This window comes from Vidua macroura, chromosome 5 (assembly GCF_024509145.1).
Source record: "Vidua macroura isolate BioBank_ID:100142 chromosome 5, ASM2450914v1, whole genome shotgun sequence".
In the NCBI taxonomy this organism is placed as follows: domain Eukaryota; kingdom Metazoa; phylum Chordata; class Aves; order Passeriformes; family Viduidae; genus Vidua; species Vidua macroura.
This window is the reverse complement of record NC_071575.1, coordinates 5,014,645-5,038,804: the sequence shown is the minus strand read 5'-3', so window position 1 is coordinate 5,038,804 and position 24,160 is coordinate 5,014,645. Positions and strand designations below refer to the sequence as shown.

The 24,160-nt window shown below is 47.0% G+C and overlaps 1 protein-coding gene across 1 annotated transcript in view; it reads left to right on the top strand.

The window, feature by feature from the left end:
* The window catches only part of B4GALNT3 (beta-1,4-N-acetyl-galactosaminyltransferase 3), a 61,152-nt gene that overhangs the window by 18,179 nt on the left and 18,813 nt on the right, over nucleotides 1-24,160 (top strand). The window contains exons 2-3 of the mRNA XM_053977406.1: nucleotides 16,460-16,563; nucleotides 17,259-17,336. Coding sequence (XP_053833381.1) covers nucleotides 16,460-16,563; nucleotides 17,259-17,336 — 182 coding nt within the window. The remainder of the gene's footprint in view (nucleotides 1-16,459; nucleotides 16,564-17,258; nucleotides 17,337-24,160) is intronic.

Here is a 24,160-nt window from a genome sequence, read left to right as displayed (position 1 = left end):
CCAAATCCTGCTCCCATCAATCTTTTAGAAGTCAGTGCTACATCTTGTCAGACTGGGGAGGGGAAAGGACTTGCTTTGCTGGGAGAAATGTGACCCTACACTGTAAGGAGCACTGTAAGCACTCTAAGGGGCACTGCTATCCCCCAGGCCTTTGTAGCAGGTCAGGAGTCAGCAGGGCCATTTGGTGTCCATCACATGCAGCCCCTGCTGGAGCTCTGGGAGCTTGCTGTAATGGTTTAATCGGTGCTTTTCTCACGTCTGAGATGGGGCAGTCCTGGGTGGAAAGAATAGCTTATAATTTTTTTTTTTGTATGACAGTTACTCTTTTTTCTCCTCATCCTTGTTTCTTTCCTTGGATTTACCCTGGGGTGAGGGATGAGTCATAAAATCTAATGGGCTTTTGTGAGAAGCACCAGGCAGGGAAAGGAGCAGGGAGTGGCGGCTGATTCCTCGGGAGCGCTCTGCGGCCGCCAGATGAAACGTGACGCTGCTGGAGCCACCCGGTGTTGTCCACTCGAGGTGTTGGCAGGAGGCTGGGGCAGCTGAGGAGAACCTTTTGGCTCTGTCACCAACCTGCTGAGACACCAGCCTGGCCTGGAGGCAGTCCTGGAGCTTGACAAGGCAGCCCCACAGCCTGGCCCCTGCAGATGCCTGCTCCATGCCTTGGGAACAGGTGGATTGCTTACGGCCAGAGGAGAGGAGATGAAAGGTAGAGGAGGGCACTAGCTATCATTTATTAATGAGTTGTGTTTGTTTCCAGTTCTGTAAGACTGCGGCAGGACTTGCAGGCAGCTGATGAAAGAGGAGACAGAGCTCACCAGGAAACATGAGAGAGCTTTCAGGAGGGCCGCTGGGAGATGGGAGGGTCTGTGTGCTCCTCCAAAATAGTCAGAGGCTGTAAGAGTCTGAGAGGGCAAGGGAGTGCCCTTGAGGGAGGAAAGAAAATAAATAAAAAGCATGGAGAGGCCAGCTGAGAAGGGGTGGAAGAAACTGTACAGTCATCTTGTTATTGCAGAGTTGGTAGACAAAAATACACGGGTTTTTTTTTTTTTTTTCTTCTGTGATATTTCCTGTTTGCTAAAAATTTTAAGTTGGTGTTATGCCCAAGGTGTATTTCCTCTCTTTTGTGCTATTGCTGGGTGAGAGCTTGCCTATACAGAGAGCCCACTACTTTGCTAGCATAAGTGAGCTCAGGTTTTGTGAAAAAGACCCGTAAGGCTTCCTGGGGTTAGATAGAGGGATAGGTTTTAGAAATATGTGAAAAATTTCTATGGAGTCTGGTGGAAAATTATGCATGCTCTGGTTTTTTGTAACTCTTCACAGTCAGTAGCAGGGATGAAGTTGCTAATTAAACTCTTCTTTTATTTGAGATAACCCAAAATAGTTAGAAGTGTTCATAAAGGATATCTCTCCACAAGGGCTGCTCACAGCAACTGAATGCTTTAGGGACCAGATTTCACCAAAGTTCTGGGACATGCTGTGTGTCTCTGGTTTTGTGACAGTCATGCTTTTGATCATATGCAAAGATGAATAAAAAAATGTTGCTCTGACATTTCCAAATTATGCAGTTAGAAGCATTTGAAGTTAAACCCAGTGAGGCTTACTTTGCCAGCTTCTGAGATACAGAGATCAGATTTTTTTTTTTTTAACTAGAAAGCAAGTTTTTTTTCTTATTTCTAATGAGGATCAGAGTGCCCAGAGGCCTGATTTTTCCAATAGAAGCAGTAGCATTTTTGTAACAAATTTGTGTTAGCCTGAGTGCACAGACCTTGTGAATCAGACTCTCCATGCTGGTATTTTTTGGTGTTTCAGAAAGTGAAGTAATTGAGCCTCGAAGTACTTCTGTGAAAAATAGTTAAGGAGAGCATGCTGGCATTCAGGACATGCCAGAATTTACTCATTCCATATTTACTCCTCACAAGCTTTGTCCTGATCTTTCATTGGTGCTGCTGTTAAGGTTACTGAATTTTCAAACACCAACACAGCACACCTTTTCAAAAAGGGTGAAAGCCCCATCTTTGCAGTGCTGTCTGAACCAGCGCTGAACGAGCACCTCATATTTCAGTCAGTGTTGTGAAAAGGTGTGACAAAACTCACTCCAGCAGCCCAGATCTGTAAAACCCCAGCGTGTGATGTCTGTTGTGCGAGTGTCACTCTTGATGTTGGCTAAAAGAGTCAGGGTGTAGGAGAGCACACTGGGCCACCCTGAAGTGCTGCTGTCTGCATTTTGTGCACTGCACCACCAGGTCTTCCTCTTGGCAAGAGCCAGGGCAGGACAGAAACGAGCCTGGTGGAGGTGAGCAATTTTGGTTTGCTGCCAGTTTACCTGTTAGCATATTGCATCAGAGCAGGACTTATTTGGATGGATAAGCACCTGGACAATAGACTGCTGAAATTCCCATTGCATTATTTTGGCATTAGCTCTCCAAGCAGAAGAGCGTATCTAACAGTGGCACTTATGAAATATAATAGACAAAGCCCTAAAATCCTGCAGCAAACAGGATTTACTTTCTGCTCCACGTTTTATAGATCCTATGAAATTCTGATGTGGTAGCCTGGATATTATTCTGTGGTTGCTTTATTTGAATTTAAAAAAAAAAAAATTCTTATCTCATTAATATAGTAGGGATATGAATAATAAACTTAGGTTGCAAAACCTTATTCCTTCTGGCATTCAATCTCTTCTCTTTTGTCCCTCCATTCTCATTTTCCAGGATCACAATCGTTTTTGATGACAGACATGAAACTTGCTATGAAGAAGGTTCATCTCTAAGGGAGAGATGGAGAGCACAGAGTGAGAGAGGAAACCTCTCAGTATTCTTGCAAACTCTGAAGTAGTTAATTGTATTGCCATTTTAGGCTAGGCTCTAAATAGGCACATGTGTGGCTTGGCTCAAATCCCAGTACTTTCCCTTGGGACTTCTGCTTCCAAGGTACTTAAAGACAAGTTTTTCAAAAGTAATGAAGTTGTAAACTTTTGGAGTTCAGAGTTATCAGTGTATTTAGATGGTTGTCTGTCTTTAAACTACTTCACAAATTATTTTTGTTTTGTGTGGTGAACAGTCTGGAGTAAACTTGGAACAAGGCAAGTTACAGCCCAGGACTTCATGAGAGAAGACTTGGCCATGTTCAGGGACCTGCTTCAGAGAATCCCATAGGAGGTGGTCTTAGGGAGCTTTGCAGGAAAGGACTTTGGGATTCTGGTTCAAGCTGCTTCAGGTGACAGTGGTGCTGCTGTGAGCAGGGGTTCAGGCCAGATGATTTCCAGAGGTGCTGTCCAACCTCTGCAATTCTGTGCTTTGGTCTTAGCATGCATTAAAAATAGATTAAAAGTATTGAAGAATGAACTACCCTGGGCTATTTTTAGCACCCAGGAGGTCATAGACACACACAATCCTCATCTTCATCTCAGGAGACACTGCACTGGGAACTTTTCCTATAAAACAGTGGTTTGTAAACTGCACATGCACTGCACTGTAATGTTTCAGAGCACCAGACCTGGGGTCTGATATTCTCCCAGCAATGTAGAACCTGGAGCTTTGTGAGTAATTTGGGCCAGAGGAACATAAAGGACAGACAAATAAACAGCTTTTGGCAAAATGCAGGTGAGAGGACAGCTGCTCTCTCTGGCCTTCAGTTTTGGCAGAACATGCTAGAATTTTGGTTATTTTGATATATGTGATTGTGAAAAGCAGTACACTCTTACCATTATGGAAAAGGACTCAAATTGAACAGTCAGTGGAGCTTGGTAGGAATCACACCAGGAGCCTGTGGAAAAGGTCAGTAGAACTTAATAAAGAGACTGAGGAGAGTATTTGGATGAAATCTCAGGTCAGCATGTAAACAACCAATGTCAGATGGCATTTTCAGTGGACATTTATTCTGGAGCCAGTACAGGAATTACTTTGTGAGTTTCCTGTACTGAATTACACAAGAGGCAGATTAGACAGTCGTTAGGGTTTTGTTTGTCCTGAAGTTCATTAGCTGGATGAGTGCTGGGCAGTAGGAAGCCCTCTTCCTTGGCTTATGGAAATTTCCAGTGTGTTGGAAAGAAAATGGTAATTTTGCAATCAGTCCTTGCAAGCCACCTTAAGCGGTTGGAAGGGCAATTTTAATGCTCTGGTAGAAAGCTACAGCAAAGTTAAATACTGCAGTGAAACAGGATAGCTCTGTGAGGCATGCTGGCCCAGCTCCAAGGCAACTAACCCGGCTGTCTCCTGCTGGGTGAAGGATCACCTCCTGGAAGCCCTCAGGAATGCCTGCTGGTGGCAGGGATTGCTTGTGGAAAACAGGGGCCCTGCAGCATTTGGCCGGGCTCTGCAAAGTTCAGCTACATCTCAGCTCATGAATGACTCTGAGCTTCTTCTCTCTGGGGCAGAAGCTTAGCAGAACTCAAACCAGAAATTTCCCAGTAAATAATTTTTCAGTTCCCTGGAAGTTCTGAAAGAGCAGTAGAAATGGTTCCCCTGATTTTATGAAATTTAGGGCAGTGTGATAAAACACTGGACCTATCACGCATGTTTTGTTAATACGGAGGGTAGCACAGAAACGAGTTAAGTTTGTAATACAGCTTAAATGTCATTCACAAAGTGCAGTGATGGCACAACTTTACAATCATATTTCCACTATGTTAAAGCATTTTAATTTGTGTTTCCAACTCCCTGCTATAATAATAATAAAAATACTAATATATTTAAGCTGCATCACAATGAAAAAAAAAAAAACCCCAACAATCTGCAACAACTCAAACTCCCTATATAAGGAGAGAATGATAGGAGATGTAGTATATAAGGGATTTTTCCCCTAAGAACATGGATCTCTTTCAACTTGGTCTTTAGAAAGACCAAGATCTACACTTGGAATCAGCTAAAAATGAGAGAAGCAGTTTAACAATCGCTGGCACTTCAGATAAGAAAGATCTTCATCAGCTTCAAAACCCCTCTCAGTGAGGGACGTGCCTATGGATCAGCTAAGAGCAGAATAGTTGCTTTGTTTCTTCTCTTTCTGCACTAAGTGCATGCATTATTATTGCATGTACTTTGCTAAAGCAAGCTGAATCTTCTCTATCAGCCATTAAAAAGTCCTTTAAACTACTTGAATCATAAACCTCCCTGATTCTCAGCTGTGCTGTGCCTCACACAGGGGTCTTATTTGTACTTCCTCTAATTGTATGTCTGCACATCTGCAAATGTGCTCATGGTGAGCAGGTGACAGCAGCACACTGGAGTCTTTTTAGAGGAAAGTTCAAGGATAGTGTTCCACGCACCAGCAAGGAGACAGAGCCAGGCTGGGTGCGGAGTTTGGGGGCTACTGGTGCCCCAGGGCCCCCTTGGCTCCATCCCAGTCCCTCTCTGCAGAAAGGGTGGGCCAGGGGTGTCTCCCGACCCTGCCACCTGGAGCATCCCTCCTCCATCGTCATCCCTCTCCAGCTCCGTGGATTTTAAGGCCCTGGAATGCTCAAAAAAAAAAAAAAAAAAGAATTTTTAAGGCAAGATTTACAGAGCAAAGTAAAATTGTTCTTCTTGCCTCTTCTTGTGTGACGTCTCTTAAGTCTTCTTGAGGAAGTTTTTAATTGGAAGACACCACATTAAAAAAAATAACCCCAAGTGAGAGTGGAGTCTGTCCCAGTTTAGCAAGCTGAAAATATTCAGCAATCTCAGTGAATCTTCTGTCAAACAATGGGATTTAGGCGTGAGTGTTTTAGCAAACTAGGTTGTGGTAAATACAAGCTCTTTTTGTCTCTGTGGAGGTATAGGTTGAATATCAGGGAAAGGTTTTTCACCCAGAGGTTGTTCAGGTGCTGGAACAGCTCCCAGGGCAGTGGTCACAGCTGCAAGCCTGACAGATCTCAAGGAGCATTTGGACAAGGCTTTCTGGGGTTCTTGGGATTGTCATGTGCAGGGCCAGGAGTTGGACATGATGATCCTTGTTGGGTCCCTTCCAACTCAGAATATTCTGTGATTCTGTGGGACAAGAAGTAGTTTCTGTGAACTCCTCCTGCTTCCCGCTTTCTGAATTATTTTTGTCAAGTGTGTTGCACAGGCTGGTTTGAGATCCAAAGCCGGACATTGACGTGGGAGTTCAGACAGAGGAGAAACAATATTTCAGAAGTTCGTATTTTGGAATTATGTCACTGGGTAAGAGCTCTATAAAAGAGAGTTTACACAACCCTGATTTTTTCCTCATAGCAACCCATGTTGTGTAAATAAAGCTGTCCCAGAAGCAAGTGTGTGTGCTTTTCAGGGTGCCTGAAGGAAGGACTGGCAGCTTGTTTTGTCCATGTGAATTTTGAGCCTGAGTCTTGGAAGAGCTCGAGCATGCTCTTGCCCCCTTAGTACTCTGAGGCTTGATATTTTTAGTCATAGGTACATAGGATTTTCCATTACTTATCAAAATGTTAGCCTGTCTTTGCATGTTTTTCCGCCCTGACTAGCAGTTGGTATTTGATGATGATTCAGAGGAAATCAGTGTTACAAATCTCAGCTTTGCTAAACAGAGATGCTGGTGTCAGGTTGCATGCACAGTTCCACTGCAAAGACAGATGAAAGCTGACATTTAGGCTTAGAGGTCATATAAAGCTTTGAGTGTAGGTTTGGTGGTGTCAGCATCTGATGATATATTTCAGACATTCTTGGAGAATATCCTGATTTTCCAGTTGCTTTTGCTGCCATTTTTAAATTGGTGTTTGATCATGTTTACAGCAGCCTTCCAGTACCTAAAGGTGGCCCACAAGAAAGCTGGAAAAGAACTTTTGATGAGGGCATGTAGGGATAGGACAAGAGGGAATAGCTTTAGACTTAAAGAGGGCAAGTTTAGATTAGATATTAGGAAGAAATTTGTCACTGTGAGGGTGAGATGGTGGCACTGGAACAGGTTGCCCAGAGAAGTTGTGGATGTCCCATCCCTGCAAGTGTTCAAGATGAGGTTGGATGGGGCCTTGAGCAGCCTGGTCTAGGGATTTCCCTGCCCACAGCAGAGGGGCTGGAACTTTAAAGTCCCTTTCAGCACAAATCATTCAATGACGCCTAAGTCTGAACCAGAAGTGGTAGTTTCAGATTTTGAATCAAAATTGTGGAAGTAAACTTATAAACTTATAAATACTTGGGAGTGGTTTTAGAGCCTCATCTAAACCCCAGTAACATTATTAGAAGAGCTTCACCTGACTCAAAATGCAATCATCGGATTGTTTCCAATGTGACATACCCAGAGAGCAGTACCAAAGCAGTGCCTCAGTCGCTGCACTGTCAGTTCCTCTTCGTTGTATTGGAGACTTGTTCTATTCCTGTGGGATTGATATTTATCCGTAAGCGTGCTGCTGGTTCTTCCTCAGCGGAGCTGTTGGAGAGCTTTTGTGTTGTCCCACAGTCAGAGGTGCCTCTGTCTTTGATGTCAGAGCAGGGCGTCCCATGCGGAGCCGTGGGCAGAACAGTCATTCTGCTGTCCTCAAGAACACGGGCAATTTAAAGTAATTTAAACAAATCGTAAGATAATTCCGGGGCGGCCTGCAAGAGAGTTGGTTTAGCTCACCTCCTTGCCTTGAGGTCAGGTCAACCCTACCTGCACCATTTCTGGTAGATATTTGTCCAGCCCCTTCTTTATTTTCCTCTGCCCATTGTCATGTCGGTAGTCTGCCTCCAGTCACCACTGAAACTGAAAGTGTAGGGTAGCAATTTTGTTGCAATGCTCGCAGAGACCGTGGAAATAACAATTTCAGCAGTAGCGAGTTGCTGCTTTTGAGGTGAATTCAGGGGAAGAAAATGCTTACAGCAGCTTTGAGCAAAATAGCAAATATAAATGGCAAGTAGAGATGTAAGTAAAGTGTGGGGATTTTTTTCATGGAAGCAGTGAATGGCATTTTCTACAGCACAAAGTTCCACAGAACTTGACTGAAAATCAAGCTGCAAGAAGATATTTTGGGAATGCTGCATCTGTGTGGAAGTAGCAAGGAATTGATTCTTCAGGAAAATCCTCGCCCAAGATAAAAAAATAATGCATTAGCTATGTTTGGTAAAGCAGTAACAAATGTTGACTTGAAGGTCTGTTGCTCAGTTGATGTTCAACTTCACATCCTAGACAGCTCCTGTATTAGAAAAAAAAAAAAAAAAAGTCTTGGGAAACTCTTTGGGCAGTCTGTTCAGTCTGTTGCTGCAGTGTTTGGATCACTTGAGAAAAATGCACTTACCAAAGCTTTCTGAAAGCTTTGTGGATGACCTTGTTGAGCTCTCTTGGGCACAGTCCTGTTCCAGAAAGAAAAACAGATGGCAAAGACTGCTGAGCTTAAAATTGCTGTATTCTTTCTTGATTTTTGTACGTACGTCGCCGTGCTCAGGGGAGGGAAGCTGCCTACGTATGTTACTTCTTATTAATTGCATTTATTCAGCTACTGTGGACATCAAAGCAGCAGATCTGTTGGTGGTAGAAAGCATTTAGGAACATGCATCTCTTTGCAAAATCGGTCCTCACTGGTGTTCATGAAGATGCAGTACATATGAATTAGAGCAGGCAGGGAGCCTGCCAGGTCTGTGTACAAGTGCAGTGCCTGTGCTGTGTTGCACTGAGGTACTGATAAATGGAGGCAGACTTCAGCTTTAAATAACTTGTTACCTCAGTGAACAGGCCTTTGTTGCCTCTCCTGTCTCTAAGGGCGCAGCTTCATCAGAGCCTCTGTTGTAAAATGCAGGTGAACCCAGTGGGAAGAAATGATGATGTCCAGCATCAGTTCAGAAGGCTGAATGATTTCTTTATTATAACTGTGCTATAATGCATTAATATACTATATAAAGGAAGATTCTAAAACTACATACCTACTTTTCTAACTACCATATCTAACTCAGTAACAACTTGTGACCCTGTTCTCCAGAGTCCAGCCACAGGTGGGTTGGATTGGCCATCAGGCTCAAACAATCCTCACCAGAATCCAACCAAGCAATCAGGTAAACAATTCTCCAAACACATTCCACATAGGAAAAACAAGGAGCAGAAATAGAAATTGTTTTCTCTTTCTTTCTCTCTGTGCACCTCTATGAAAAATCCTGAGAGAGAGAGAAATGTGCTGCCACTTGCCTCCAAATGGCAGAAAGAGTGCCAGGAATACCACTTGCAGTGATCAAAAACAAGTGGAACATCTGCTTTTCATGCCAGTCACCTTGAGGTTTAGGTAGGAATTTTTCAAGTTGCTACTATTATTTGTATTAAAAACAAAATAAGGCAGATGGCAGAGTGTGAGTCAGCCGTTGAGGATGTGCTCACTGGGAGTGAATTGGTAGAAACCCATGCAAATATTTCAGGATTAAGGACATTTTTGAAACAAAAATAATTCCTAATGTTGCAGTTCACCATCAAGGTAGCAAATTACTTTTACTTTAGAAGCAGGAGTAAAAAATCAAAATCTAGTCTGGTATACAAAACAACTGACTCTGTGTTCCTCTTACAACCTGCTGGTTTTTCCAAGTACTGAAGTTTGAGCAAAGGCAAACCTCACACCAGTAAATGTTTTGATGCAAATCCCATATTTTGAAGACAATGACTGGCAAAAGGCTGGCTTGGTAAGTGTGATTCCATGATGAGAACTACTCAAATATCTTTGTTCTTGGCATGACTGGAATCAACCCTCTTTGACTGGCTGTAGCTGTTTTGAGAACTCTATAACTGTGCCTGAAGACTGTAAAAGCAGAGAGACCGCTTTTGATGGCAATGTTGTACAAAGAGGGAGACACAGAGGCAGCCTGTGTGCAGCACAATGTCTCGGGGACAAGTACACCATAATTGCAGCACAATTGCCATGTTCTGTAAATTAAACAGTGGAACTTGCCAGCAGTTAAGGATTTTAACTGCATGGCTATCATGGCCATAATGTTAAAAATATATTTTATGATTTAAGAGCTTCTGTATGTGTTTTATGTGGTTTAAGATGGCCCATGGAATACTGCAAGAGGGTAACAGAGTAGCCAGCGTTTCTCCCTGCTTTGCTGCAGAAGTTAGCAGTGCCAAAATCATGGGCTTTTATCTTATGCTGCTGAATGCAGCACTAGGTGCTCTTCTGCTCAGTCTTCATTTGAACCAATGTTTTCTCCTTCCCCTGAAAAACAGAGTGCTCTGCTCTTCCCCCTTCCTCAGTCTAATCCTTCAGGACTCCCCAGTGGAGGAGAGGGAGAGGAGAGGTTAAGTTGCGTGTTTAAAGTGATGAGGATGGGCAGGAGAAGACACAGGGCTCTTGTGGGCAGAAGTCACCTCGGGCAGGGGGTTGTGACTGCACAGCCAAAGCTGTGGCTGGGCACCTCAGCTGGCTGCATGCTCACCCTTCCATGCTTGCTTGGACTCCTGAACCTCCTGTGCCTTCAGCGTGGGAAGTGCAGACAAGCAAGAGTTTACAGTAGTTTTGCTCTAGTACATTCTAGGTGGAAACAGAGGCATTTCTGGAGCTGACGTAGGAGCTCAGCCCTGTAAGTTTGCAGGATAGTGCAGCTCATGATGGTCCTTCTCACTCAAATCCAGTACTGCATCTCCATATATCATATCCTCACTGAGCTTTCAGACAGCAGGCAATATTTGCTAGATAATTGTGTGGCATGGGTGGTTTTAATGATTTAACTAGGGCAGTGGAAAATTTTAATGACAGAAGCAAGATTTTAATTATATTTTCTGTGAAACCAGTTAGTGCCCCAGCCATTGTTTATCAGTTCCTCACTTGCTGCATAAAATACATTTCCTGTACCTAGAGGGGAACAGCAGCAAGGTATTATTTGTGGGTGAGTCTGGCAGTGAGACTGCATTAGGTTGTTAATGTCTGCTGATTTTCCTCTCCTTGGGAAGGAGAGGAAAATCAGCAGACTCTACCTTTTCCTCCATCATACTTCAAGTACCTTTAATGTTCTGCAGCTTACAGTCAGTTTGCAAAGCCATTCACATAGCAGTGAATCAGAGTTGCACCTGGAGGAAGAATGGAGTAATTTATTTCTGCACACAAGGTTCCTAACTTGAGCTTTGTCCCTGGAGTTGGTCAGCAATCTTATTTGCAGGTTCTGCACTAACCAGAAATGGAACAGTTACTCCCTCTGTAACAACTGGGTTTCATGCTCCTAGAATCCTTTTAACTGCAGGAGTGGTGTTCCAATCCTGACCTGAGGACAAGAAGTTCAGTCTTTTCTGTGTATCCTTTTAATTGACCTAAATAAGTATCCAGAGACTCCCTTGCCCTGGCCCTGCTCTTGAATTGGGGTTTTTTGTTAGTTTCTCTGACCCTCTCTGTGATGGCCTAATTCACCTGTATGTCCAGAAACTGTTGGCTGTCTCTCTTCACTGTATCCTTCACCCACATCTCTGTTTGTAGAAGGTCAGATTACACCTCATCCTCATGATTTTTGCACTTGGTGTTGTGGGGCTGTGTTGGTGTGTGTGGTAGGCCAGGAGATGGGCGTTGCTTCCTCTGCAGAGTGGCACCAGCTGTAGGGTTTGCTCTGATGTGTGAAATGCTTGTCAGACTTTCTAAACACCATCTTATGTTCAGTTTCAAGCAACCTTCATCAGCATCTCTTGGGTTAGTATGTTTGCAAGGCACCTAGTGGCAATGTCTGGGGGTATTGGGTATTGCACCTGCATACCTGTTCAGCCAGGAGGAACACTGGGAAAGACCTCAAATGATGCTGAAGTCCCAAGGAATAATAGCAAGTTGAAAATATTCAACTAGGATAAGAGGAGAAATAAGACCATCCAAGGGAGGTTAAAACATCAAGCCACGGCGAGGGGTCTGTGGATTCTGGGGGTAATGAAGAACAATGCCCTGCTTCGTTCCTGCCAGTTTCTTTCTTGCCCTATCCTTTCAACAAAAAGAAGAAGAGAAGGGTCTCATAAGAAGGAAAATGATTCTGTGCAAAACAGCCTGTAGATCTGCTCTTTCCTGAGGCTGCTGAGTGAAATCATTTAGCAGGGTCATAAAAGGGCTGGCTAGAATGTGGGTGTTAATAGCATTTGCAGCTATGTAAGCAGCAGTAACAACAGCAGAATAATCAAATCTCATCTTTCAGAGGGGAAGTTGATCACCTGAGTGGGTCTGGGATTTCCTCTTGCACCATTGCCAGGTATCTTCAGAGGCTAATTGAAATGTCGAGTGCTGTCTGGGGCTGGGGGCATGGCAGTGGCTGGATGGATCTAATCTCTGAACACACAGAGCAGCTCTGGTCGCACTCCTGCCCCAAGGCCTGATAGCTCCCTGGGTACTGCTGGCTCTTATCTCTGGCTGTGGCTTTCTGCTTTTTTTTTTTTTTTTTTAATTTTTTTTTCCTCTTGAACTGGGCTTCAAGTGCATTGTTCTGGCAGAATCATAACTGTTGGGTGAGATCTCTTCATCTCCACCTGCAGCTTCCTTCACTGACTTTTAACTTGAACAGTACAAAGCATGGCTGAAAAGAGGCAGAAATGGTGCTCGTGCCTGACCAGACCCTAGGCAAGAACCATCTCCATCTTATTTTCTCTTGGTACAGCTTTCCTGTCTTTAATGATTGACTCACTGGATCTGTGGGCAGCTGGCTCCAGTCTGGCTGCCTCTTGCAGGGGCTCTGCTGTAGGATGCAGCATCAGTTTCAGCCTCCTCTTCAGCTTCTTTGCCCTTTCTTTGTATTTTCCTGCCTCTTATTTCCTCTTATCCCATGGTGAATCCAGAGGAGCAGCTGCGTGTTGCCCCTGCTGGGCATTTGGATCCTTAGCAGGCATCTGCCAGCCAGCCTGATGGGAACAGGGACAAAAAGGACCACTTTTCTCTGAAGAAGAACCACCTTCATGGCTTTGGTTGATCCCTATGAGGGACCATTGGGGTACAAAAATAGAAAGAAAGATGGACCTCTGCTTGTAGAGAGGAGATGGGACTGATGCCGAGGAGAGGGAAGTATGTGGCAGCAAGTCTGGCTGCTACTTCTGGCAAGCTGTGCCTGCATCAGTGCTGCCTTCCTTTGAGGTGTTTGAGGTGAAAAAATAGCTTTGGAGAACAACTGGTGTGCTTCGGGAAGTGATGGGAAATGCTTTGGGAAGTGAAGCCCAGAAGAGAGAAAGGCAGGCTGTCTTGTGCATCTGTCTGACAGGCTGATGGCAGCAATGCCTGGCCCAGCATCTTCCCCTGACTTTGAGACAGGCTCTTCCCAAGCCTTTGATTTCTGCCTTCATGGTTTTTCTGCCTTTTCACATCATAGCCAGAACTGGTTTTGTAGAGGGACTGGAGCAAAACCATCAAAACTAATAGTTCTGGCCTTCCTTCTTAGCAACACTGAAGTGTTTGCTGAGGTATTGTATTTCTTGACTCCTGCTTTTTTCCAGGCGTAGGCTTGTTGACTTTAAGTAGCCATCAGGAGAGTGCTTGAGCTAGTGGGCAGTGCTCAGGGAGAGCTGGAGGACAGGCTGAACCTGTGGTAGATCACTTTGCCCAGGTGCTCCTGGGACAGGGCAGTGGCCTCAGGGCTCCCCTCTCCGGCTGTCACACAGCAGTGGGGACCTGCGAGGCCATGTCTTGAATCCTGTGACATGCTGTGGAGAAAACCTTGGTGAGCAGTTGGCCTTGGGAGGTGTTCTGACTGCAGGAAGCTGCAGGAGATCTGAATTTCCTGTGGTTTCCTCCCTTTAGTGAGGAAAGCATGGGCAAAACCAGGTCCTTTTTCAAGGGTGTCCCGTGGAGACCTCCAGGGAAAAGCCAATCTTTCAGAAAGAACTGGAGTGCCAAGAACTTTCCCTAAGGGGAGTGTTGATCCTATTATATTCTGAAAATCATTTCCTACCATGCTGGAGAATTGGCTTGTCAAAGCACAAATTACCCAGCAAGGAAATCACTGCCCCCAGATTAATTCGTAGCTCCTTTGTCTGTTCTGTGCTTGGCTGATGTGTTAGGTAAATATTTGTAAAACACAGAGAATTGCCTCCCTTTCTTCTCTTTTCCAAGGGTCGAAGAAATGTCAGCCATTGGCACGTCTGTGCAGCCAGGCTTCTGTGTTTGCTGGGAGGCAGGCTCCGTGCCAGCCATGGAACAGCCAGAGTGGCTGGCTGTGCTTGGCCAGCAGCCCTTCCCAGAAGAGGCAGGTTACTGATGCTTTGTCCTGAGCTTATTCCACAGGGCAGTGAAGTGCTGAGTTGAACAATGAAACCAAATAACCTCTCCCCCCTGCACACAAGAAAAAAAAAACCTGCTGCTCTTGGTGTCTTCCCTCTGTGAATTTCTAGGGGTGAACTGACTTCTGTTGCCTAATTTTTTTTTTTTTCCTGATTTACTTGATTCCCCTCTAGCCAGCTGGACTTCAGTGATCCTGGTGGCTCCCTTGCAACTCAGGATATTCTACACTTCTGTTGGTCTATTCTCTGAAAAAAAAAGCCTGCTGTTCTCCCCCACTATTATAAGGAGCCCTCAAAGCAGCGAGTGCTGAATTTCACATGAACTAAAAAATCTGTTTCAGCCCCATTCCAAGTGGGGCCCTGTGTCCAGTTGCAGGACACTCACAAACGATAGTTTCTGCCTCATTGCTCTGAACAAGGGGGAAACTCACTAGTTACACATAAAATTAAATAAAGACAGAGGAATTTCTCCTTTTTTCCCCATGGCAGTCAGTCCATGAAGCACAAGTTGTTCTTAGCTGCATTTTTCAGTAGGTTACTCACTGAGTAAGTGAAAAATCTTCTGCAAAAGATAAATACTGACCTTGGTATTTTTAGTCATAAATGTAAATGCATAGCTTCAAATCAGAATCTGAGGGTGAGAAGTTCTTGATCAGAAATTTGTGACTGTTCAGCATCTAACAGGCCTGAATAAAACCCACACATCCAAACCAACACCCACATCAGGAAAGGAGAACACCCTAGTTGGCTCTTAGCCTTGTCTCTCACTTGAATCTCTGACTACTTTTGTGTTTTTCACATTTTTTGCACTTTCTTTTTGTTAATTGCCCCCCTTTGATCATCACACCACAAGAGGCAGCTTTCTGCTCACCTCTGCCAGACCCTGTGGGACCCAGATTCAGGAGCAAGTAGAGACAGAGTTTTTCAAACCTATTTGTAGTTACAATAACTGGCCAAGAGCTTAGCGCAGCCAGGGAGGGGGATCTGTTTGTGAATTCTAGTTTTGGGGTGGTTTGGGGTTTGTCTTGGCCTCTTTGTAGCGCAGAGAATTTGGGGGGTGATCTAAGCCATGTGGCTTGTAAAAGCCCCCTCCAAAGCAAGCAGATGGAACATGCTCCTGCCTGAGTCTCCCGTGCTGCTGATTGGGTGGGCAAGGTGTAGGTAGGTGGATTGGGTGAAGATCAGTGTGCTGCCTATGGAGCAGCAGCTGTTTCCTCAGCAGTTCTTCCCCCCTCAGGGCTTGTTCCTGCCACTTCTGGCTGTAGGAATAGTGTAGAAGGCTCAGACCATTCATATAAACACTCAGACTTGAAGCTGTTAGGATGGTTCCCTGTATAAACCAAAGCAACCAAATTCTTCGGGCTTCCTAGAGCTTTGGGGATGATTTCCAGTTGCAAAGAAAATGGGGAGAGAGCCTGGCTGCTCTCCCTGGTGTGTGGGTAATGAGCTGGTTTGCCACCAGCCTGGGAGAAGCCAGGGCTGATGGAGGTTTTGGAACTTGCCACTGAGGCTGGAGCTGCTGGCAGGTACTGGCTAAGTGCCAAAATGTTTATCAGATCTGAGAACCACGTAGTGTGAGGCACTGTAGCACTGCTGGGAGGTCTGAGCTCTGCTCACCAGCCCTGTCTCATTAGTGATAGGGGCAGCAGGCACGGGGAGAGCTACAAGGCTGTGCTGCATCTGCTTGTCTTTGTTCCTCCTAAACCCAGGTCACTGAAGTTTTGGAAGGAAATCAGAATTGATCCTGACTTTTGGATTGAGCAGAATGAGAGGAGAAGGGAGTTTCAAATGAAGTTGCTTTGAACCTGGAAGGTGACTTCACTTGAATAGCAGTGTCCTTGACTGCATCACTGCCAATATTTTAGCCATGGCAGATGAGTATCCATAATTTCCTTCAAGAAAAGAAAATTGAAGCTTTTCTTGTGAAAATAGGTACATATAAGAATAATATTCTTTTGATGGTTAAGCTAATTAGTAATCTAGTTATTGTCTTGTCTTTGGCAGTGCTAATTGATAAAAATTTATATTCTTTAGTTTGACTACTGGGATTATCTGAGTGATCTAAAAAATGTTCCTAGTCCTGTGATGATTAATGAAATCTCCGATACCTATTTTAATACTATGATGAATCTTTAATTTAAGTATTAAATTAATAAGAAGGAGGGAAGAGCTTTTAAGGAAGATACAGGCAATTTTTCTCTCTGTGCCAGTCTGTCAACTCCAAGCAACATAAAACAACTCCGCGTCTCTGCTGGACCATTCCAGACTGTTAGAGGTCTCTCAGCCTTGTAAGACCAGTTCATACTGGTGACTGCTACACTTTTCTTTTTTTAACCCCGTTCCCTGACACCTTTCTGTTTCCTCTGTACAGGGTATGAAAGCTGGAGGGAGCTTGCTAAGGTTCTGTCAGACACCAATGTCCCAGGTGGGGACACAAGCCTTCAGCTGGACTATCCACAGAAGCTGGGACACCAGGTGAGGACGCTTGGGCTGCCTTCTGAACCTGCAGAAGGGCAGCCCTTCCTTTCTGATGCTGGCCCCAAGAGACAGCTCTCTCTTCACACAGGGGAGAGAGCTTGCCACAGGGCAAAATCTGAGCTGACTCACAGCAAGGTGAACCTGCAATGGCTCCGCTGTAGTCAGTTAAGTTATTTTAGATGTACCAAGCCATGGTGGTGGGATGAAGCTGCTGGCTGGGCTTGTGGCACTGGAAGGCAAGATAGAAGCAGAAGTGAAAGGTCAGGAGAGAGTTTCTTGCTCTCCAGTGAAGAACACCTCAGTACTGTTGACTGAAGGCACTGCTGGAAGAGCTATTGCTTGGACATTTTTGAAACATAGATGGGGAAAAAAAACCCCAGAGAATGACCTAAGTTTTAACTCTGTGCTAAAGTTAATTCTAGCAAGCAGTTATAAAATACTGGTATCCTTTTCCCTCAGCAGCTCACCATGTAAATGTGTTGTCAAAAGAGCCAGGGAGCATTTTCACCCTGTTGCATCCACGTTATCTGGCCTGACCTTTGGAAAGGGAGCTTGAAAACTTGTTTTATTTTCTCATATCTTCTTGTGATGAGGTTTGAACCCTCTTGTACAGCTGGTATAGAACCACCTTGTACATGTCAGTGCCGTGCCATTTCTCGGGTTATTTTGACTTTTCTCTACTTGTATTTCAGGTCCAAGAGCTGCAGATAAGTGGGAGGAATAAATCAAATTATGCAGCTGTTGACAACCCTGTCCCATGGATGCCAGAGGTGGGTGCCTTTCTCCATCATTTTGGGTGAGGGAGGTTATGGCTAGAGACCTGTACAGCAAAAAAGAAAGGCAGGGATGTATGCCTGGAAATTAATTCACTTTACTAGAAGTCCACTCCCTATCACCTTCTCCCTGCTTAATGACACTTACAGACCTGAGTAATCATCTGGAAAGACTGGAGTGCCCAGATTCCAGATAATTCAGTGTCTCCACAACTCCTCAAGGCTCTGAGCACCCATCTGCAATTCCAGGCAGGCCCACTGCCTTCCTGAAGAGTGAAGTTTATTCAGGGCTGGGCTGTGTAGGGCCAGTCATTCAACAAGCAAATACATGACTGTGGCACACAGAAGTGTCATGTTGTTTTTGCTCTGGCTTTTGCCATCCAACCCCTGCGTGTCATAGGTGATTTCTCCACTTCAGTGGCACTTCCATGAACAGAGACCCTCTCCAGAGACCCTTGCAGGCTGGGGTAAACACTCCCTTTGTTTCCTTCATGCCTCAATTATTCTTTCCTCCCCTGTTCCCTTATCTCATCATTCCTCTTCAGATAAGGGAGCAATGCAGCCTGCCTCTAATGAGAGGGACACCAGCCAGGGGGCATTTAGTTAATGGAGCCAGCTCACTAAATTCCTCAGGATTAGAGACCTGCACAAATTAAGGAGCCTCTGTGACTCCCCAGGGGAGGGAGCAGGCTGCTGGCCCTGCACGCAGGTCTCCAGATCTCACTGGTAATGGAGGGAGAGTGTATCCACCCATCACAGCAAGGAGCACTTCAGGTCCCTGCAGCCTGAGCCTTGGTTTTCCTGGCAGCAGCCAGCATCAGCCACCTTCCAGTGCCCAGAGCCAAATGGGGCCATTGATCTGTTCTGCGTCAGAGCGTGGGTTCTGGAGTGCTGGTCCCACCTGGAGCCTGGGGTCTTCTCCAGCTGCAGGGCCTTGCAGGCAGGGCTGCCTCCCAGATGAGCAGCTGCTGGCCAAGAGCCAGCAGGATGTCAGGGACGGGGCTGCTGCTGTGCCCAGGGATGACACTGAGCATTTGCTGCTCCCCTCTCCCACAGCACTGGGTGATACAGGCTCTGTGTGGCATCTCCCAGCTTCCCTGAAGCTTTGCCCTGTGTCTCTGATCCCCTCCCTAGAGATTTCCCAAAGCACATAAATCTGGAGAGTGGCCAGCTGTGGTGTGCAGTGAGCCTTTACCAGGTTAGAGGTGCAGCAGGTGAGGTGCCCGCTGTGGCCTGGACACTTTTCTCTTTGGCTGTATAAGGCAAAATTTCCTGCCCTTGCTGCAGCACTGTGTGTACCCAGAGGGTCAGCAGGGTCCCCCTGACTGCAAACAGAGGCCAGTGGTTCACCAGTACCAGCTGCAGGAGGTGGAGAGGGATCCATGGGCACAGCTCTGTACAGAGCTGCTTGCTGTCCTCCTAACCACCAATTGAAATTTCTCCCAGCCTGGGGATTAAGTTTTTCTGTGGCTCTGCCCAAATTAATTACCCTGGGTCTATAATCCCATTGCAACCTTCCCACAGAATCTCTAATAACTTAATTGCAGCCTGATTCCTGGGGCGAGGGACACCAGGTTTCTTCACACAGGTCAGGGAGCTGGGCTTTTTTTGAATAGAGAGGCATATTCCTGAAAAACATAAATAATTAACAGGGTTGCAGAGTGAGCTGGCAGCCAGCGTTGCCAAAAAAGGTCTCAATTTTCCTCTCTCAGTTTCAGGATATGATATAGGCAGCTTAAGCCTTGGATAATGTGGTAGGAAAGTGTGCTCACTGGAAATCCCAAATTGAAGTTTTGCTCTGGCATCTGGGGGAAAGGAGAGCTCACCCTTGCTCCTGGTTTCTCAAGATGCTGTGCACATGATGGTCGCTATCCTTACTGTCACTTCCAGGCACCAGAGCAAAGTCTTCCAGCTCCCAGCATCACGCACTGCCTGCTCAGGCTGGGGACGTGTGGGGTGTTTCATTTCATTAATCCAGAAACGTGCCTGGCTGTCGTCAGGGCAAAGCTGTGCTGCGGGATATGAGCGTCACCATTTGACGCTGCTGTAGGTGTGGGGAGGACTTTCAGAAAAGTGACTCCTTAGCCAGGCTGTTCTCATTTACCTCTGCAAAAGCAGCTGTGCAGCTCTGAGAGGAGAAAGGTCTGGGCAGTGCTGGGGTGCATTTAAAATGTCCTTTCCTCCTTCATGCCTGCACAGCCTCAGGACTTCCTTCTCTCTGCAGGGAGGTGTGAGGGATCTCCAGGAGCACAGCCCCTTAAGGCAGCACCTGTAGAGTTGCACAGATGCTGCACAAAACCAAAGGATTGTGCTGGAGTGTTGTCCTGCTACCAAACCTGTCCAAAGAGGAAGCATCCTTTCCTGAGTGGACTGAAAGACAAAAGCTATTGCTGCTCACTCTGTCTCTGCTGATGTCCCTTCCTTGTCTACTCGTGCCCATCCAGACAGGGGGCTGTCTTGCTGACTTGTCTTGATGGATTCCCACAAGTGCCCAGCACAGCAGAGCGTGCCGCCAAGCCCAGCTGCTGGCTGCTGAATGTCACCCAGTCAGGGGAGCTGGGCCAGGCAGGAGGAGGGGCTGCAGCCACTCTGAGGAGACAGAAGAGTCTTACAAACTCAGGAGTTTCTAGTTGGCAGCACAATGTTGCCTTTCTTCTGTGGCTCAGGCCCTCTCTGTGCCCTGTTTATCATTCCCTGGGCTGCGTGCAGCTATGCAGCTGATTTGCCTCTGTGATGCCAAAGCCGCCCAGGATTAAATTAGGAAAGCTTCTCTTCTCCATCCTACTCCAGTTACAGGGCAGGAGGTCGTGTCTCTGCTGCTGCAATTCTCTCAGCTTTGCTGCTTGACCAGCTCTTTCTTCCCTGGTCTCCTTGCTCAGCAGGAGCCCCTGGGTGTGTGGTGCCACCCTCCAGATAGTTTTGACATGATAGGGTTTGGGCTAGGAAGAGGTCTGGGTTGTCTATGTTCCTGATCCTCCTCTATGGTCAGTTCTTGTAGCAGGGGCTGATAATCTAGCATTTCTCACTAGGAGGAAGCAGAAATACCAAAGTCTTTTACTGCAACACTAGTGCTGCAGACAGGCATTTTTCCAGCATGCTCAGCAGGGAGAGTCGGGCTGGGGCTCAGGCCAGGCACGCTCCCACAGCCCTGAAGGGGCACGGCTGCGTCAGTGCCAAGCAAGGGCCCAGGCCAGCTGTCCCCTCCCTGCCCTTGTAAGGGTTCAGCTCTCCCTTGCTGGGACAGCGGTGCCCTGGCGCTGTCCTCAGAGGGTGGCAGCCTGGCCGGCCTCCCTGGGGAAACAGGCTCAGGTGCTGTGCTCCAGAGCACACTCACAGTGAGCTGTGCTCCAGAGCACACTCACACTGAGCTGTGCTCCAGGGCACACTCACACTGAGCTGTGCTCCAGGGCACACTCACACTGTGCTGTGCTCCAGGGCACACTCACACTGAGCTGTGCTTCAGGGCACACTCACTGTGCTGTGCTCCAGGGCACACTCACACTGAGCTGTGCTCCAGGGCACACTCACACTGTGCTGTGCTCCAGGGCACACTCACACTGTGCTGTGCTCCAGGGCACACTCACTGAGCTGTGCTCCAGGGCACACTCACACTGAGCTGTGCTCCAGGGCACACTCACTGAGCTGTGCTCCAGGGCACACTCACAGTGAGCTGTGCTCCAGGGCACACTCACAGTGAGCTGTGCTCCAGGGCACACTCACACTGTGCAGTGCTCCAGGGCACACTCACACTGAGCTGTGCTCCAGGGCACACTCACTGTGCTGTGCTCCAGGGCACACTCACTGTGCTGTGCTCCAGGGCACACTCACACTGTGCTGTGCTCCAGGGCACACTCACACTGTGCAGTGCTCCAGGGCACACTCACTGAGCTGTGCTCCAGGGCACACTCACACTCTGCTGTGCTCCAGGGCACACTCACTGAGCTGTGCTCCAGGGCACACTCACACTGAGCTGTGCTCCAGGGCACACTCACACTGTGCTGTGCTCCAGGGCACACTCACACTGTGCTGTGCTCCAGGGCACACTCACACTGAGCTGTGCTCCAGGGCACACTCACACTGAGCTGTGCTCCAGGGCACACTCACACTCTGCTGTGCTCCAGGGCACACTCACTGTGCTGTGCTCCAGGGCACACTCACACTGTGCTGTGCTCCAGGGCACACTCACTGTGCTGTGCTCCAGGGCACACTCACACTGAGCTGTGCTCCAGGGATCACTCACACTGTGCTGTGCTCCAGGGCACACTCACACTGTGCTGTGCTCCAGGGCACACTCACACTAAGCTGTGCTCCAGGGCACACTCACACTGAGCTGTGCTCCAGGGCACACTCACACTGAGCTGTGCTCCAGGGCACACTCACACTGAGCTGTGCTCCAGGGCACACTCACTGAGCTGTGCTCCGGGGTACACTCACACTGAGCTGTGCTCCAGGGCACACTCACACTGAGCTGTGCTCCAGGGCACACTCACAGTGAGCTGTGCTCCAGGGCACACTCACAGTGAGCTGTGCTCCAGGGCACACTCACACTGAGCTGTGCTCCAGGGCACACTCACACTGAGCTGTGCTCCAGGGATCACTCACACTCTGCTGTGCTCCAGGGCACACTCACACTGAGCTGTGCTCCAGGGCACACTCACACTGAGCTGTGCTCCAGGGCACACTCACTGTGCTGTGCTCCAGGGCACACTCACACTGAGCTGTGCTCCAGGGCACACTCACACTGAGCTGTGCTCCAGGGCACACTCACACTGAGCTGTGCTCCAGGGCACACTCACTGTGCTGTGCTCCAGGGCACACTCACACTGAGCTGTGCTCCAGGGCACACTCACACTGAGCTGTGCTCCAGGGCACACTCACACTGAGCTGTGCTCCAGGGCACACTCACATTGAGCTGTGCTCCAGGGATCACTCACACTGTGCTGTGCTCCAGGGCACACTCACTGAGCTGTGCTCCAGGGCACACTCACACTGAGCTGTGCTCCAGGGCACACTCACACTCTGCTGTGCTCCAGGGCACACTCACACTGAGCTGTGCTCCAGGGCACACTCACTGTGCTGTGCTCCAGGGCACACTCACACTGAGCCAGTGGTGCCCTTGGTGTGTGACTTGTGCCTGTTCTGGGCCTGAGCTGGGATCATGCACTGCTGCTATTTCAGCAGGGTGATAAGCAACTGGGGAAGGGTGTTGGACAGGGATAAACCTCAAGGGCAGGAGAAACCCTCTACATGGGAAGGTCACATAAAACCAGCTCCTTTGAATACTCAGACTCATGGCTTCTATTCCTGGTTCTGGCCAAATCAGTCTATCCAGAATTTTCAAAGCAGATGTTTTTAAGGGGAGAAGGGGAACTTAACTTGTTGCTTGCTAGATCCTAAATTTCCATCCCTTTGCAAAACAGGACCAGGTAGGAAGTCAAACGTAGGCCAAGCTGGGAATTCAAATGCAGTAACCATGTTTTAGAATCATGTTCTAAAAACCATATTTTAGAAAATCTATTGACATTTCTGTGCACATGAATTGGGAATGGTGGTGATGTTGCTGTATATGTGCAATCTGCAAAAGCCCCAAGCAGGAGATTTTTACAGCGTGTTGCGTGAGAGGATATAGCAAACAGAAGAATTTCTCAGCTGCCTGTAATGGGCAGCTGTGAATTGAGTCAGAGAGACAGAGGTGATAAAGTTTCAAAACAGCTGCTACAATGATGACTTGTGGGGTCCTAAAATTAAAACCTAGCTCAGTTTTCAGTCCCAAAGCAGCACTTTGGGCAGCCATCACTTATCTGTCAATAATGTTCTTTTTTTCCCCCCTTTAAGAGGAAACAGAAACTAAATTAAGCTGCTGTAACTCAGGAGAAAATTTGTTGATTTAGAAAAGGATTTTTAAATTACATGCAAGAAATACTTATTATTTACCAGTTAATTATTTCTAGTAGTTGTGAGTGCAGGAAAGCAAGGTGATCTCATTAACTCCTGCCAGAATCTCCTTCTGGAGGCTTTGTAAAGACTTTGGAGGTAGGAGTGTTGGGCTAGAAATCTCAGGAATTATCTCTGTAAGTATTGATGGTGTATCTAGTACAGTGGTGTCTGCCTTATTTTTTATTAGGCTGCCCTCTCCCTAATACTGCCAAACTGCAGTGAAGTTTTGTATTGCAATGGGACTGGTCCAAGTTTTACTCTGCAAACATTTGAGCAAGTATAGCCAGTGTTTTGGGATTTGCCTCATAAATACCTGGTTTTGCATTTGGGCTGCCCCATGTCAAAGCCAGCCCAGCTACATTGCAGTCCTGAGCTTTGAGATCATCCCTGGGGTCTGTCTTTGGCAGGAGTGAACTGCAGTGCCAGCCTGTCCACAGTGTGGGAGTGTTGTGCTTCATTTCATAGAGCTCTGAGCCTGCTGTCTGCCCTGTGCAAGCAATTCTCAAAAAAAAAACCCCAAAGAAATGGCATCATTTTTGGGTAGCAGCAGACTTCCATAGGACTCAGCTTCTGGCAGTGATTCTCTGTGGGAGCCCAGCCTGTTCCTCTCACTTCGTGTTCCACAAGAAACAGCAGTTGTCATTATTTGATTTGGCTGAGAAAGGCAATGTAAGACCCTTGGGTGTGAACCTGGATTTGGCCAAGGGGCACGGGACTGCACAGCAATTAAATTCCAATTCAGTGTTTGTCACGCTTGCAGTGATTTATTTGTATCTCAAGTTCCTGCAGGGTCCCAGGTTTCTTTTGGCTGCATCCATCATCCTGAGCCCTCTGTCTGTCTCCACTCTGATTCTGTGCATTGCTCTGAGGAGTTCCATCCACTT